The sequence below is a fragment of the Dinoponera quadriceps genome, unplaced genomic scaffold (assembly GCF_001313825.1).
Source record: "Dinoponera quadriceps isolate SergipeBrazil2010 unplaced genomic scaffold, ASM131382v1 scaffold9, whole genome shotgun sequence".
Taxonomy (NCBI): Eukaryota; Metazoa; Arthropoda; class Insecta; order Hymenoptera; family Formicidae; genus Dinoponera; species Dinoponera quadriceps.
In genome coordinates, this window is record NW_014554295.1 from 1,554,001 (window position 1) to 1,572,786 (window position 18,786).

General features: G+C 45.9%; 1 protein-coding gene across 2 annotated transcripts in view; it reads right to left on the reverse strand.

Annotated features, from left to right (window-relative positions):
* Nucleotides 1-18,786, reverse strand: part of LOC106743836 (laminin subunit alpha-1) — a 142,935-nt gene that overhangs the window by 110,150 nt on the left and 13,999 nt on the right. For both annotated transcript variants that reach the window (XM_014618066.1, XM_014618057.1), the window contains exon 2: nt 4,962-5,251. In XM_014618066.1, coding sequence (XP_014473552.1) covers nt 4,962-5,251 — 290 coding nt within the window. The remainder of the gene's footprint in view (nt 1-4,961; nt 5,252-18,786) is intronic.

Genomic DNA, 18,786 nt, shown 5'->3' on the forward strand with positions numbered 1-18,786 from the left:
CCTTGCTGTCCTGTTACCGCGAGCTCTCGCGCGCGAAAAGATAACGTCGCGCGAAACGCTCCGTTCCGTCGTAAATAAAACGACGTTTTAATTATCCGGCCGGTTCCGCCGAATCGAAGGAAAGCAATTTGCGCCGCGGAACGTCGCGCGAGGCGACATCGTTCGCGAGTTGGTCGTCGCCGGACTGCTGTTACCAAGGAAGCGTCAATGAGGCCGCGGATAATATCGGGCCCCCGAAAATATCTTAATAACTAGGTCCCCGTCGCCTCGAACGCGGTCCTGGATAATAATTCACGTCATTCACCCGCCAGGCGAGTCAATCCTCCGCGGAGAGAGCGGCGGGGAAAAAAGCGTGGAAGCGAGAAAAGGGACGAGGGAAACGATCTCGTACACGGCGCGGCACTTAATCGATCGATCGCGCACTAAGTGGTACGCACTGAAGCACACGTGAACCGAGGAGGATTGCAGGGAGCGACGCGGATCTAATCAAGGCGAGCGACTCCCCGAAGACAACGACGTCCGAGTCGCCTTGCCTCGCGCAATTATCGCGATAATGATAATTTATTATCCCGATGATGGCCGCGAGAGAGCCCGGGGAGCTACCTTCCGTCGCACGATTTTATCGAAATCGCGTAATACGATTAATAATCGTCTCGATTACGATCTGTTATCGGCTCACGGCTGTGAGCGGCCCGCTTCCTTTTGATCGACGGCCGCGGATTGAAGATACGATTATCGCTCTCCTGTCCGTCGGGCAATCTCGTTTGACCGTCTCGAAAGCGCCTGTACACCGCGAGCGATCAACGACGCTCCGAGCAGAAGGCAAAAAGATGGCCGCGTCTCGGTTGTACACAAGGGCCGCGCGCCGCGGCCTGTAATTATCGCCACTGGCCGTGGGAATTGAATTACGAGGTAAATTCGTGACGTGCCACGGTGGCCGTTCCGACAAAAGCCGCGCGACCACCTCGACAACGAGCGCAGATTCGACGCCCTCGATCGAGACCCTCGATCATGATTCACGCAGGTGATTCGAGCATTCTTATTACAGCCAACTACTAATTTCACGCGCCCACGTGTATGCGTGTGTGTTCCTTTCTTCCTACAGATTTTACTTCCGACACGAGAAGTAGATTTATTTAACAATGGAGGGGAGGGAGGATGGATGGATTAAGAGATCGCTTGGAATATAAAGTAATGATGTAAAAAGGTATTTTGAGAACGTAAGTAGCTTAATATAATGGCTAATAAGATGTATATAAATTGTGCGGAAAAAGAAAGAAAAATAAAAAAATTAAAGCAGGAGAGAGAGAAGAGCGAAAAACAGTATCAAGTTAGGAGCGACTCAAGTTTCTTCCGAGACTCGTGAGTCGTTACTCAAAATAAATCTTGGATACGAATGAGAATCTAACATTTTTTTATCAAACCAAGTTGTTACCATCGCAGTGTCCGGCACGTCGTGTATCGGATGCGAGGCGAGCACGTTGCGTTCACCGGTTCGATTCGAAAGCACCTCGAATTTCGGACACGCGTAACGACCCAATAACGCACAATGTTACGCGGTCATAAAGTCCCGATAAAAAGCCGCGGTTGCCTCACGGCTTGCGGTCGCATATACGTATACATCATCCTGCGCGATCCCGCAAGGCCCGCTCCGTGAATAGGAAAAAGAAACAAGTTCCCGCCGACGAGGAGCGATCTTCCACCCCACGAGGTATTATTTTCGTGACTTCGTCTGTCCCCCTCGCCGTTTCACTCCCGCCCGGCCGGCCGAAGGAGATGATTCATTCACCCGGTCGACGAAGAAGACGGCGTGCTCAGGTTCGAGGACCTCGCACGAGCGCCTCGTCGAGGGACGGCGACTCAACTCGTTAATCCGTGAACAATGAAGGATTCGGCTGGTTCGGGTCGCTCGGCACGAGAGTGCCATTCGCTGCTCCTTTTCACTTTCGATTTCTCGCCGCTTGCCGGGGTTAAAGGTGGCGTCGATCTACGAAGGGCGATAACTCGCGTTCCGATCCTTTCTCGGCGACATCGCGAAAGTGATAGCCGAAATATTGCGTGCAACGGCGACGTTGTAGCGCGCGCGATCGATTCGTCCGCGCTTCCTTTCGCACGCGTGCGAGAGATATATTCCCGCGTGCATAATATTAAGTACACTTTCAAGACTCCGTTAAGGGTACAAATGAATTTCCTACGACCATTCCCCTCCTCTTCCGCCGGTGGAACGCTCGGCGAGAAATTCTCTCGCGAGAATTATATTGCGGCGATCGTTCCCTTCTGAGCGTTTGACGATCATTTGTAACCGTCCGCTAATTATTGCGCAACGCAGTCCTACGGCTTCGCCGTGCACCACGAGATAAAGCTTGTCCATCAAGCGGCCCTTTTTAGGCGCGGACAAATTAATTCATTTCTCCGGACGCGCTTACGCATGGTAGACGGGCACCGATCTCGGTGCACGCTCATGCCAATCAGTAGCGCAAACAGAAGTTATGTCCGAGACGACCGTGTCAATCATCGCGTGGGAATCTTTGCCTGCTTTTACCGCGAACCAGGAAGCACCTCGATCTTCGCCGACTTCGCTTTGGCCGCGCGTCAACGTAGAATATCACCGTCGTTTTGCAATCAATATCGTGACCGTTGTCCCTCCGCAAAAATGAGTAGAGTACGGAGCATTAGTGAGTGCTAATTGATGTATATCGAGGGTGGCTACCGTTTCTTCCGACTTTGGTGGTCGCAAAGACTGCAACGACAACAACAACATCGACGCTCGTATCGATTTAACACCGGTTCGCGGGATTAAAGAAACAATCACGAGCAACGTCGGCCGGCCGTAAAATTAATAAGCGCAATGAACGTTAACGAGCACCATAAATATGCTCTCCCGCGTCTCGCTTATTCGCCGATTAGCATAATCATTCCCGATACCCCCAGGCTATAATTTAAAAATGTCGCAATGAATCGCCAGTAATCTTTCCTTTACAAAAAGCACGACCAGATATCCAGTATACCACAGTGAGCAAGAGAGAGAGAGAGAGAGAGAAGATGTAGATCCTCGATCTAACGTTGCGCAAGAATATCGAACAGTACCTTTCCTTCAGGATGTCTTAATTATCTCCCTTCGATCGTATCGATCCACGCAACACGCCGTAATTAACTCTATTGTTGCGCGCTGTAAAACTGCAAGACCGGTCACAACGCGATAAAATCGAAAAATCTATCCCGACAATCTTTCATTTTGGAGCCACGTGTTTCTCCCTCCCCGACTGGCCACGCCTCTGACTAATTAAACTCATTAATTTACTTAATTGAAGAAATTAATCGGAACCGAGTTAAACAGCGTTGTCGTGGCCAACATTGTGTGTGATTTAACGACGCCGCTTGTCGACGACGATGATTGAACTCCCGCAGCGAGAATACCGGCGTTATAATTGCACAGTCCACGGACGTGGAATTACAATCGCAAGCTCGTCGTCGACGAGCGTCGAGGTCGTCAAAAAGCGATCATCGTTCTTACTTCGTCGGGAACGTTTGTTTTACAGACGATAAAGGCGCACGTGCATGCGTGCGTTATTAATCCGATACACAGCCGAGACTTTTAATTATGGACCATTACGGGGGAGAATCGTCTTTTGTGAGCGGCGCACCCACGGCGCGATTGCAAGCGGAAGATATCTCGAGGCTGGGGGAAATATTAGGCTCGCAATCAGCGTCCAATTAAGGGCCAAGGTTGCCACGGGCCAGACTCTTCGCGTCTCCTAATTGCACCGGCGAGATATTTCGCCTATCTTAACGTGTTCATTATTATGGTAGTGCCAGTTTTACGGGCGTATCAACGCATCAATTATGCGAAAAAAGACATCGCGTCTCGTGGAAGGATCAATTAGCGAATTGCGCCGCGCGAGCGCGTGCTGGAAACATTCGGCGGTGAATTAGCACTCGGTGCGATTCCGGAACTAAAGAGGCGAACGTGACGACTAAAAAAGTTGCAACACTTTTTTTCCAACGAGTTTCGCAACGCACCTCGTATCCAGTAGGGAAATGTATTCCCTAAGAACTAGAAAATAAATTCTGTTAATAGACACGGAATGCGTCTTTCGAAACTTATAGAAAAAAGTGTGGCAACCCTTTTATGATCGACTATTTATTTAAGAAATCAACGATTCAGAAATCTTTCCGAGACACATTTCGAGAACATTGCGACATTCAAAGCAAGACTCCCCCCTCTCTCTCTCTCTTTCTCGTCAAGATTTAACTTGTCCTTGCCTTTCGCGTTGGCGCTTCGTTTCACGGATTCGTTCCATGTCCCACTCCTCGAACTACGTCCTCATTACGGACAACTCTCAGAAAAGGGCTGCGGTGCTCGTTAAAATCGTTTTTCGTCACCGCTGCTCGCAATTTGTTAAGGGACGAAGAGCCGCATGTGTACCTGCGAACCGCCACTTATGTATCCGAGAAGGGTCCTCCAAAGGACCTTCCTTCTCCTATCTCTATCCCTATCGGGATAGATATTTCTCTTTTTCTGCTCCAGTTTACTCCGGTTTACTCCAGTTTTTCGTTTTCTCGAATTTTTCTATCCTCTATTTATTGCGTGTGCGTCGACACGCTCAAGTTACCACGACACAAGTTGGGATCGAAATAGAGACGTCACGCGATATTAACGAGAGAGAAAATAGTTTCACTATCTTTCGAATACCCGAACCGTTTGATAATACACTCGGACTCTGACACCGGGGTAGGACAACGCGATAGTTCGAGTTTCGGAGTTTCCAGAAAAAAAACGTGAGTCATATCCTGAAGACGCGGTAAAAATGAAATGCCAGCAGGACGAACGGTTATGAAACGTTGGAAGTATCTCGCTGCTGTTATGCGCGTTCAACGCGATTTTATTTTTGATTTCCGGATATTTTCCGTTAGAATCTTCCGTCAAACTACGTTCGAAAAAATATCGTCAATTCGCCTACCTGCTTGAGATCCAGGAGAATCGTCACATATTCATAGCGATCGCCTCTAGCTATCGTCGGGCTCTGCCACCACCTGCCAGAATTCAGATGCAGGACGTTGCTAATGTGATGCCTCTTGCCGGCATCCGGGCTCCTGGAGTCGCAGACGGCGCATCTCGACGGTTCCGAGGGCTTGCAAAACGTTTCCGGACCGTGTTCGCCGCATGTCGCGTTCACGTAAATCTCCGCTTTCGCGGCGACGTTGAATATAGGCGGGAAGAGGCTACTGTTTTTAAAGGTCGAAGCTGGAACTGAAAGAACGAAAGATTCCCATATCAGGTCGAGATAACGATGAAAAATATTTCGCGTGGTAATATTGTATTTATGTACAGGGGGCGAGATAATGAAATTAACAAGTTCTCAAAAAATTTAAATCAAACAAAATTCCATTTTATTTATAATGTTTTTTCAGTTGATGCAGGTAATAGGCAAGGCTTTAGCTATTTAGAAAAAAATTGATCATTATTTTTATGTTATTACAGAAATCAGGGATAATCGACGAACTTCAAGATCGTCATCTTATCCCCTTTTCCTCTAAATATCATTGTTATCGTCGATGTGAAATAATGTACGATCGTAAATGATTCTTCGGACGCTTTAACTGTAGCTGTAATTGACTGCCGACATAAAGTCACGGGTAACGTGAATTTTTCGACAGCTCTGTTATCTCCTCGACGTCCGAACCGCCGTCAACTTCCGAAATAGAGCCGGGCGTCGTCGTTAAAATTTTGTTCTAGCCGTTAATTCCCTTTTATTCTCGTTTTACGAGGCTACCGGTGCCTTTTATCGGCGAATCCTTGCGTCGGGCCGATAAATCATCACGAGTTTTCATCCACAGCCGTCTCTCGTGTGTTTATTCGACAAACGACCGCCGGTGTGCTCGAGGGTGCGCATTAACGTCTTATAAATTCGTTTCATGTGGGAAAATGACGGAGGAAAAACCAACTTTCTGTCGGCGGCGTTTTCGCGCCTGTGATTTTTACCCGACGGGTTCGTAAACTTGCGGCCGCTCAACACGCGATCCCGGGGAGTCGCTGATATTTATTCGTCGACTTACACACACGGTACACATTGTAGAAATTTATTGATTTTAAGAAATCACCCGCTTAATAAATTGCAATCTCAGATGCCGTAAACCTCGCGCAACAGTCGGCCAGTTCTGCAGGAAACGCCGTGCAAGCACGTTCGCCCTCTCGGCGCTCTACCACGGCGAGTTCCGATCGATTAGATATGTCAATTACAACGTACAACGCTCGCGCGCATGTATTAACATTCCAACGGCCGTCGGTTGTAATTACAATACACCGAAAAATCGTCATTTTTCCATGTATAAGCGTGACGTAACGTCTCCCCGAGATGAGGGCGACGAGCTGAGCGGCGACAAGGAAGGAGAGATGAACGTGTAATCGAAGCTCTACGCGGTCCCGATCCCGTCATTTTCTGCTAGGCGACGCATCCATCGACAGGTTTTGACAGAGTGCAACGCGAAACCAGTCGTGAGCGCGCGGCTGACAGGTTGAGAGGCGCGCCGAAGATGCCGCGCGGCGGCGAACAGGTTCGTCGTCGCGCCGGTTCCACACCTGAACAGGTTACACCTGCGTACGTCGCGTACTACGGCACGTAAGAAACGCGAGGAGAGCTATTCGCGAGAGAAAGAGAGAGAGAGAGAGAAACCTGCGTGTACGCAGTCCGGCCGAGAGTTTGCGACGCGTCGGTGATAATAAATTGATCATCGCGCCGTGGAAATTGCGGGACGAGCGATCATCCGGAATACTTTTTCCCTTGACGCGAGCCAGCTTGAAGAACGATCGGAGGATAATGGAAAGCTTCATTCCCCGGTGTGCGTCTTCATTGACCTGGATCAACTCGATATGTATATACACATACAGTGTGTCTATCGTTAAGTAGGACATTCATCATATACTTGTACACGGGAAAAGTATTGTAGTAAAATACCACAAAATGTTGTAATGTAATTTGGTTCATACCGGAATTATGATGTGTGTTGTAATCTTTAGTGACGTGTTGTATCGTACGCATCACTAAAGATCACAACACATAATAATTTCAGTTATAATTCCAGTATGGTTCAACATTAGAAGATTTTATGGTAATTTTTACTACAATATTTTCTCTGTGTTCAGGTCAATGTGAACAAAAAAGTCCTTTATTCATTTTGCAAACAATCATGCAAAATTATGATTATTAATTATTGAAAATAACCAGATATAGAAGCTTCCTTAATTATTAACTTAAAAATTGGCATGGTTATTTGCAAAATGGTGTCTCTCTCTCTTTCACACACATTTTCTCTGTTCCGTCTTCTCTTGCGAGATGGTTCCTCTTGCAAGAGGTCAAAGGTTAACCGGCGTGATAAATAGCCGCATTAGTTCCATGGCTAGATCTTGATTTCGATTCGAGATCGGAGATACGCGTGGAGAATTATGCGCCATATCCTGCCAAAAGTCGCCGTTATTAGTCAGTATTATCTGGTGCGAGAGGACGACTCGCGATCCATCATTCTTGATTAATGCTCGCCTCGCGCCTCGGATTATACGCTACCGCGTGGCCGCGCGGAATAATGATCCTTCGGTATCGCTCGCTTAAACAATATTTAATAACAGTCCTGTTAACACTCGTACACAGGCGTTATCGCTTGTAAAGAATCGTTAACGACCATGCGTTTTGACGTGTGCAACGCGCTAATCAGACCACGCTAATCGCGCCGCAATATTTTACGTCGTCAACGAGTATTCCGACATTTTTCTCGATCGGCTCGTTTTCTCGAATGCATAATCAATGTTGGTGTTGAGAAATCCGCTTCTGTCAGGATTAGAATCCGCGCGTGACCGAACCGATCTCGCCTTACACGGCCGGTGCAATTCGGCAGATTTGCATTTGCGAAGATCGTTGTGTTCATTTTTGTCGCACTATGTGACTCGCGTGTTCTAAAAATTATCCCCGGGATTAGCAAATCCTCCTTTCCCCGTTTGCGTTCGTGAAAGCGACGTACGCAAATAGTGCGCGGAGTGCGTCCCACGCCAAGCCGTCTCGTCCTTCTCACCAGAAAATCCCTAACAAAACAAATGTCCGGTACGTAAAAGGCGAAGCCTTCGCTCTCGCCGTTCTGTGCCCGATGACGAATCCGTACGAGTCTCTCGCTAAGCCTCCGCGCGCTCACGTAGCTCCCTATTTCAAGAACAACGTGGCAGAAATCTCCCGGACGTGCTGCTTGCACCAAACTGCGCGCATTATGCGTGCGGGTAGAGAAAAAAGGCAACGGGGCGTTCAGAAAACGAGCAGACGCATTGTGCGCGTGACGAGCTGCTGCTGCCGTCGTCGCCGCCGCTGCAGTCTGCCGTACCGCTTCCTATTCCTCTTGCGACTAGGGAGTCGCTTGAATAGGGAAGCGGCGACAATGAAGCTCTTTCGACAAGCGTCTAATGATATGCAAATGTGCATTTTATCGACCTATGCCGAAGCAGCGCTTGGACGTGAATGTTTTAATTCGGCGGAGTTAATGTCGCACCGCGCAAGTAGAGGAAAAGCATCGAAACTGACATAGATGTGGTAAAGTGACATACTCATGTTTTTCGGCTGTAAAATACTGAATTTGAAAGTTTGCTAGTGGGAAAAGTATACGGGAAAAGTGTCATCATCGTGTTCGCGTTCAAGTGCGACAACTTAACTCCTCTCGCATTCTTGAAAAACCTCAATTTATCAACGCATTCCTCGCGCCAATCCAGGAATAGCTCTGCCGCGCTCATCGTGTAACATTCCTACATTCTGCATTCATCGGCCGTTCTCCGGGAAAGTCGAAGGAGCGATTTAAATCCCGACGACCGAGTTCAAGGTAGCACCCGGTATCCCCCCTGTCTTCGGAGCATCCATCAATTATCGTGAATCACGATCTCTTCTCTCTTCCTCGACGATTGCACCCCCGACAACGCACCTTACGGCCACACTGTGGGATCGATCGCCGCATGCTGAGAAGGTGGACCGTCCTCCGACGCGCGCACGGCGAGCGCGAAACGTTGAACTCGGGCGTGGTTCGGATTGACACGGAACAGGAGACACGAGCGATCAGGAAATTGGCCGAGGCGTGGTTTGAGAACGTTTACTGCGGAGCTATTTGTCGTGAGCGATGTATCCTTCCGTTCTCGAATTGGCTTGGCAGTCGATGTTTCAGGACGCGCGCGTCCCACGACCAGATCGCGCAACTCGAGCGAGACGCAATCACGAGCGGAGACGCAGAAATAATTATGCAACTGCGAATATGCGAGAAAACATTCGAACGCGAAGTAAGGGAGTATCGCGATAAAAAATACAGGAGTGACAAGGTGGAAATTCTTGCGTCGAGATTATCACTTCGTTTTTGACGTTAATTAATTCTATCAGATGTACAAATTAATTCGGTGCCTTCGGTTTTACCCGTTTCTAGTGAACATTTCAAATCAAATATTCTAGAAGTAGCTGGTTCCTCGAATTTAAACACTATTCCTGGCTATTGTTTTCCCACGCTTAAGCAAACTCCGCATTTAGTGCGTCGCTCTTCCTTCTGATTCCCTATTGCTCTCTCTCTCTCTCTCTCTCTCTGTTCCTCGTATGTGTACACACTCTCTTCCTATAATAGTCACAACATGGCATGGGGGAGGATCGCGTGGCACGGCGATTCCAGAAAAGGAGCAGAGACCGCGGGGCATTGTGTCATGTCTGTGCGCAACGAAATCGGAGTCTCCTTTCCTGCTAGCGTTGCCTGGCGACTTAAGCCCGCTACGAGTGACTGATGACGACAGAAATAACCCCCGTTCCATCTTTCCGCCGAGTCGGCCGGCCGGCCCGACACGACGCACGTGTCCACGTGCGTGTATAAACCTACCTACGCAAGCGTCGCGCGAGAGGGAAAACGGACTTTGCGTGATTTGCGTGCGGACGCTGGAAAGACTCAGCGAGAAACGCGCCGGTCGCACCGGTGTATCGCTCCACGCTCGATGGAGTCTGCGCCGTTGCGGTAAAGGCTCCCGGTAATTACCGCCGAAGAGCTTGCCGTTATTATTAGGGTTACGCCGTCGTAATTTTAACGCGGCTGTCGTTTACGTCACAGTCGGTCAAATCGATTATTTCGACACAGTTTACGCGAAACAAGGAAGACGCAAGAAAGACCTGCGAAACTCGTGATGAAAACTGAAGAGGGAAATTAATAGTCGGTATTAAAAGTCGGTAATGAATCCTCACGTCTTCATTCTTACAATGATGGTTAATGAATCGTCAGAGTCAGTCCCCGAATCATTTTTGATTGAGGAAAGAAATATTCCACCTATAATAATTATAAGTTTCTCGTGTAATTAAAATGAAATCTGTCGCCACTGTCGAACATGGCTTATAAAAGGAGTACAGTAAACGTTCCTTATTCGCGGGGGATACGTTCCATAAATTTGCCGCGAATACAGAAACCGTGGATATGGAATGGTAATTTGTATAGGATTATAGAGGATACGTTCCATGCTTCCAAAATATTAAAAAAATATCAGAATAAAATAAATTGAATAAGTGATTTTTAACAATATCTATTACTAATTATTGTCAGGCTTAGGCAAGGGTTTAAAGAACTTAGTAATTTTTTCTTGTTTTGCCGCTTTTAAAAGGTTTTTCAATTCAGATTGATATTCAGCTGTGGCATTCATAATTTGTCTTTCAAAAATGAGACTTCTTTCCATAGACGGATCAATTTTCATAAAAAAATCACAAAGCTCATTTGCCATCCGTAAGCCTTCACTCAGATTTTTCAAGTTACAGACCACCTTTTCAGAACTCGTTGAAGCCTCTTCTTCAATGGGATGCGGAGTTAACATTTCCTCTAAGTCGGTTTCTGTCAAATCTTCATCTTGCGACTCAAGCAACTCTTGAATGTCATTTGATTCTATCTGTTCAAAGCCATCTCGTCCTATTCCATTCGCAACTTCAGCAATGTTTGCAGTTAAAGTTTGAATTTGCACGGATTCTTCATCATTTTCGACAGTCAGAACAGGCCACAGTTTTTTCCAACATGATTTCAATGTCTCTGGCTTCAGTTCTCCCAACGATTCTTTTATGTTAACAATGCATTTCGCTATGTCAAATTTTTTCCAGCATTGCATAACGTTCATATCAGGATCAACTTTCATGGCGTCCAGTATGATTTTGAAGGTTCGCTTAATGTAATAAAGCTTAAAGGCCTGGATTATTCCTTGGTGGGTTGAAGTAAAGCCGTCGTATTAGGTGGCAAAAATATCACCTTTACATTTGGATACCGATTATATACCGATTGGATCCGCGAATAAAGAAATTTTTAGCCGCGAATACAGGAACTGTGTCGCAATTTTTTTAACCCGCGAATAGTGAAAACGCGAATAAGGAAACCGTGAATAAGGAGCTTTCACTGTAGCTACTTTATAATTTAGAACGAGACTCGTTCGAGCGATTAATATTCAGACATGATTTCAGAAAGTATTTCGTTAATAAGCACGGTGAATCCTTTTGGAAGACTTGAAGGGCTCTACCTATGCGTACCTTATCGTGCTTACGATAAGGTGTTTACAATAATATTAAGTAGTAGTGAGTAATAATAGTGATATAAATAATCCTGCGCGATTTATACGCAACCCGGAGTGTGCGAGGAACACGCTTGGTGGTCCTTATGACTAATAGTTCGGCCGGCCACGGCATGTTTCACCCATGTTTCGAGGATCGTATCCTCCCGCCTGAGTACTAAAGAAAAAATATATGCCCACGAGAAACAAGCCACTGACCGGATTCGAGACCCTATTCTCGCCCGATGATGCAAGGTGAGGTAACATGAGCTCACGGAGGGCCTCTCGAGAATCTTTTCTCTAGACTCGATGATAAGGATTATTGACTTAGGAGATCGTTTCATGTAGTTTCAAACTAAGTGCAAGAGTGTGTTAATTATTAAAATGATATCGAGAAAGGATAAGAAAATTTTAAGCGACATGTTTCGCACGGAAAGGCATATTTTCCTATATAACAACTACAATCTCAACTATCAAATGTCCACGATGGACTACCAAACGTTAAAAAGCGACTATAAAAAAATGATAACAGTCAAAATTAAGTAAAACGCCGCGAAATGAGATTTCTAGATAGAAGGGCCAACCCTTCTCACCGGCCGGTCAAATGTTTCTCTCTCCAAATGAAAAAAAAAAAAAAAAAAACCTAAAATAATCTCCACAATTAATCCTGAATATAAAAGTGCATTTCTTTAACTTAAAATTCTGCCTATTTCTCAATGAGAACATTTCATTCAGTTCGTTGTGTATCGCAATGTCAAAGAAACACGCATCAATTACATTTTCCAAGCTGTCAAGACATACGTGGTAAATCGTACGCGCGATCGTCGACGGTAGCCACGATGAAATAGTGCGAAGTAGCGGATATACACCCGTTTCACCGGCAGGTTACAAATCAGGAACGAGTATCGGCGATACCGGTAATGAAATATTGACTGGGCCGCGCGCGGAATCGGTGGGCACCAGCATTTCATTGTTGCGTCACCTCTCCCGCCCCGTCAAGGAAACCCACTCGCTTTCGAGAATCGGCGCGCGACGTCAAGTGTGCGCTCTCGAGAAACATGAATGGAAATCGCGGAGATCCCGTTGGCGACACCGAGCAATAAGTTAACACGCGACGTGAGAGCCGATGCTCGACAATAATTATAATAAATTATCGGGAGCGCGCGAGGGAGAAAGACGTATCGCTCGTAACTTTATACGTCTCCATTAAACCCGATCACGGCGTTTAAAACGCGACGCGCGCGCACGTTTGTTGGTTTCTAATATTAAGCCAATGGCAGGCTATTATTAGCCCACCGCATGATCTCTTCCAACTGGTTTCAGCGACTTTGAGTTACGCTCACGTGTTGCGAAAACATGCTTTCGGCGCGCTATTCATCGTCTACGCGCCGGACACATCCGGCGAACTAAATCGTCCTATCGGAGTTCCGTCATCGAGTGAGCAGCGTGAATGAAAGGACGGCGCGCGCGACTGTGAATACGCGATGAATCTCCCACACAAGCGCGCAACGACACGGACGATATGTGAAGTGCGCCTCGCGGATGCAAAATACCCACCACCGTCTGCCCACCGTCGCGTCTGCTATGTTAATTGCCAGACAATAGCGCCGCCGGCGAGAGAAAAGCGCCCACTCCGACCGGTCTCTGCTCTGCGAGCGCGAATCCTCGCATGAAGGTGTTGAATTGCCCGCGATTTATTATTTATTAATTCTCAACAGCGCGCGACTGACTTCAATGAACACGTCAGATCGTGTTACGGATGAAACTGAGTCTGTGCCACGTTTGTTTCGTCGACAAGATTAACGAGAGATCGACACGTTCTTTCTAATATTTTCCCCTCTCAACTTATACAAAATTATTCTTGAATAACAACAATATGTTTCTAGTATTTCTTCTCTCTCATGCAAGTTTTATTTTCATATAAATTTATATATACGTATTCTTGCTTATATATAAGAATGTGAGCCTTGAATTCATATTAATGTTTTCCGTTAAAAGTTCGGGAGAAAAGTTAATAAGTGTCGATATCGTCGAAGTAGGTTTTCATTAGTCTATGCATGTATAAAGCGGGCATCAATTATCCTTGAGAGCGTCAAAGTAGCATGACGATTTCGATTCGGGATGCCATTAACATAAGTGCTACCTGTTTCAGTGAAATGACACTAACACACGATCATCAATGTAGAAAACAGAAATTCGGTCGTTAGCTCGTTTTGTAGCTTGGACAAGCGAGAAAACGATTGCGGCGAGGGGCCCCTTTCCACCGTCAATCGGATTTTCCGAGTACCGCACGTGCGCGCCATTGTGTTGCTCGTCGAGTCGAATTTCAGTTTTCTAAGCACTTCATCCGCGAGCCCTCAACGCCCTTCTGACGCGAGAAGGGTCTGGAAGGCACCTTTCAGATGACCGGAACATTTTTGTAGACACCCCAGTGACAGTGAAAAGAGAAGTGCTCACGGCCACTTCAGAGCGTCAGAGTCAATTTTCTTCGTTCGCTGCGACCGGAGTTGTGTACTGTTATTGAGCTGAAGTGCGTCCGCACGCGGTAACGCGTCACGACACCGCGATATTTGTTAACGTCGATTACGACGAGCTCGCGCATTTATTCTCACGAGTTACTCTGCCCGTACATTCCAGGCTACTCGCTCCGTCGCTTATTCCTAGCGATAAATTCAATTTGCTGAAGAGCCGGGCCCCAACGAGTTCCTCGAGTTTCCGTGACCTCCGGGACTATCGTTACCCGTCGTCGATATATCGTCGCGAAGGATTGCGTCGGGCTGAGGTCGCGTTATTTATAACGGCACGTCTCGAATCGCGTATCAGCTGATTTACGCGGGCGCCCAGGATTACAGGTGCACTTGTGCATCGCGAGAAATCGATTATCGGCCCCGGCTATTCGTGTATAAGTGGCGTCCCGCGGCGAATATCGAGCCGAAAACGAAAACCTGTCGGTGCAGCCATAATTGATGCCCGCCGGACTCGACGCGCGGCTCAATCGATTAATCAGACTCACTCTCCACGGGATTAACGAGGCGTAATATTAATGGTCACGCTACACTCGAGCGCGCCACTCAAGAATCCGACGCGATACGTCGCCGGGACAAGTGGGATTAACAGAAATGACGATCGGCTCGACTCCCGCGCGCCCAACTCGTCGCAATTAAGCCCGACCCGATCTGTCCCGACGCGTATCGAGTCCGTTATAATTGTCGCATTATATTTTATCGACAGAATGCAGGTCATTATCTCGAATGAATCGGCTTAATTAAACAATTAGATATCTGTAATTTCTAAAAAAAAAAAAAAGACAATAGAGAGGAAAGTGCCAAAACCGACATACCATTGTTCTTGGGCTCTAAAATCTTGTTGAAGATTAAAAATCAAAATTTATATACATGAAAGTAAACTAGCGACGATTTTCTATTAAAAAAAGTATACAAGCTTTCTCCCACGCTTCACGAGTCAAGAGATGTCGCGCTCGCATCGTGAAGAACAATTACGAATGCGCCACAAAGAATACAAATAGCGCAATGAAAAGGCACAAAAGTAGCAGCTACCGCGATACGCGCGCTAACAATTCTTTGTTTACACACGTCCGGCGCACCTGGCGCGGTAACGTCAAAGCGGCCTGCGATTGCGGTAAATGCATTGAACGAGCGCGCAAGTCCCGCGAACGATCGTGCGGCTTGCGTTCGTGGCGCGTGCAATTTAAATGCCTGCGCGACGGCGTGCCACCAGGTGGCCACCACGCCCGATAATAAACTGGAAACAGTGTGACCGTTCGCGTAAAGTAGCCCCATAATGGGCCGTCGATCGCAACAATGGCGAACGCGAGCTGCCCTATGCGAGAATCGCGCTTCCTGTTGCGACCGACCTATTCCCCCCCTCCCTTCCCTTCGCGCTTATCGACCGCAAAGTCGCGCTCGCGAATGAACGCGATATCCTCCGATTGATTTCGGGTGTGTTTCGAAATAGATTTGTCACAAATAAAATCTCTAATAAAACAGATAAAATCGGCAATAATGAAAATTGCTGGTGTTACGTTTCATATCTCTCGCCAGTAGGCCAATCAATCGTTGACACGCGGTTGCTGAAGATGATGAAGATGAACATATATAGGGAGTCTGATACAAACCGTCCCATCCGTCATATACTCGTAATTTATACTCGTAATTTATACTCATATACTCGTAATGTAAGTTTATGCTTGATCTACAAGTTGTACCTAGCAACAGATATCGATATTGAACCTCGAACCTTAAACCCGTTGCTAAGTATAACAGCCGCCATATATTTACAGATTAGGCTGTTTTGAATAAAAAAAATCCCTTATTATTTCGCAAAGAACCACACAAATTCTTGAGTTATTAATTAAATAAAGCTTCTATACCAGGCCGTTTTCAATAATTAATGACTCAAAATTTTGCGTTTGTTCACGTGGACCTAAACAAATATATGATGGATGGAACGGTTTGAGTCAAATATTCTATATAAATCGTGGATAAAAAGATAGATATTATTTTGCATTGTGCGATGGTCACCTGGCATGTCTGTGCGCGCGCGCGCGTTCCACGGTAAAGTTCATACGCACTCAACGCTTTCAGGAGAATTTACGGATGGCGTCGGTGGTACTATAAGTGGTGATCAAGTCGATAAGCCCACAAGCTAGCCGAGAGATTTTTCACAGGAGAGTTATAGAGAGGCAGAGTAACGCACGAGTTTCCATCGAAATCGAGAGATTAGGCACTACTTAGGAGAGAACGGAGTACTCTGACATATCGGACTTGAGAAAACGAGGTTTCTTAATATAAATTTTATATGCGTACGGATAATGTGTCCCAGAATAACCGAATGCGGAGTGTACCGGGAGATTCGTGGTATCAAACAGAACAACTTTTCGTTTACCAAAATCCCGTTGGAATAATAGTTTCTAACTGAGATCTATTTTAAATTATCGTATTAGATTACTAGGTTGCGCGTGAGTCAGGAGCGGAAGCGAAATGTCACATGAGTCACATAAGTTGTTTTCCTTCTATCTCGCTAAACATTTTACTAATTATGGGTGATATTTGAATTACCATTATTTCGAACACAACTTATTTGATATGAAAGAACTTTTTAACAACATCACTGAAAGAGTGATAAGAAATAAATATGCTTAACACGTTCATTGCCAAGCTGAAAATTGGAATTTCGTGTGGTGGCCAAATTTTTTATTTAGTTTTTATTGTGCTCAAAATAAATTAATATATTATTTATATGCTTTTATTATTATGTACATAGGATTTATGTACTCTAAATATCTATTACGCGATAACGCGTGATCGGCCGTTTGGTGAGAACTCGCATTACGCGATATCGCGTGATTGGCAATGAACGTGTTAAACGACACATAAACAATTTTTATACGAAGTATTGTTTCAACGTTCAAAAATATATTTTTGGCGCTGAAAAAACCGATGGAATATTATTTATAATAAATTTTCGAATGTTACTACACCGGAAATGCTTCGGCGCGAGCAAAAAGCCTTATTCGCAAGAACAAATGCATGTATAGAGAATTATAAGGCATGTATTGTGAACATTTCTTATATACATATATTTAGTTATGTTGAAATAGTTTATGTGGAATCTCTGGAGAGTTGTGACTCATTCAGTGTAACGCGAGCAGCGATAAACGGAATATTTAATGGTGTACTTGGCTATAAAGTACGAGAAAGATATAGCTTAGTAGCCGACGCACGGGCAGAAAATTTATGAAAACCGAAATTTGCTCCACTTTATCGTCTGAGAACGTGTATCTCTTGTAATAAAAAAAAGCAACAGAACTCGTTGTTGAAAATAGCTTCGACCGCACGTTCGCATGCCATTTACACGTTTATTATCGTCGATCGCGATTTGTTAATCACCGAGATAATTAGCAGGAGCGAGCAACGTACGTCGAGGCGAGTCTATTTAGATCATTCAGATTCAACAGAATTCGATCTCTCGTGCGTAAACGTATGTGTGTGCCTGTCTGTCTGTATGCGCATGTGTAGCAACGAATTAATGGATATGCTGCCCACGACAGTGGCCGACTTGCATTACGTTCTACTTGGACGATCGCATTCTCCTTCAATGGATCGAATCGTGACCGGCGCCCACGGTATTCGTACCGATTATTAATCATCCCGTCACTCCGGCCAACGAGCCTTTTAATTCAATCTCGTCGGATACGATACGCTAATGGGTTATTGATAACTGGCGCGACGCACCGGATAACCGAGTCTAAACGTGATGCATCGTATGCACTCAGAGTGGGATTAACTCGATTTATGACAACCCACGTGAGTTAAGTGCTTCTTAACTTCTGCTATTCATCGTCGACATCTGTAGGCAGTCTTTAGAATTTAGTATTTACGACAATTCCATTGACGAGCGTTCGCGCTTTAAAAATTCCCGGAACGGTCAGGGCGTAGCTGGTAACGTAAAATTCCGGCTTTCGCAAGCTCACAGCTATGTGAAGTCGATTTATTCCATGGAGTCCAAGCCGGAAAATTCCAGTAGGTGGAAAAAAATCAGAATAAATTTTTACTGCCCCGGATTTTATCCAATGACATAAACTAACAGAAACTATAAAATCTAATATAACAGGGACGTTTCTGCTTATTTGTGCAGATTCTTGAACATAGAATCATAGCTAGGATTATAGAGCGCTTCAGGCTACCTGTGAATTGAAATATTGATAAAAATGTGTTCTATTTATTTTGTCATTTTCAATAGAAAATGTTTTTGCCAGTTCTTGCCGACTTCTTCCGGAAAATATCGGTTTTTATCACTGGCATGGACTTTATCCAAAAAATCTGCAATTTTAACAACCCTAATGGAGTCACGCCCCGTCCGCTGGATGAAAAAGAAAAAAAAGGGAAAGAAATTGGTTAAAATTCGGTCAATGAGATATCTCTCGCGGGCGGATTTCGACGACCTCGTTCCGGAAGTTTCGCCGAACGCTCGGACGACTTCTCCATATAATCGCGCTGAATCATTTCACTGGGAGTTACGTCGGCAATAACCGCATTCGGACCTCCCAGACCGCGACACTGAATGATAGCTATGCAAATTGAACGGCGCTTCGGCCAATCAACCCCATTCTTGGAAGCCGTCGACTTCTTTCGTAGTCGCGGCTCTCTCGCGCGCGCGCGCGCACGGCGGGGCGACATCGCCGCCCCATGACAGGA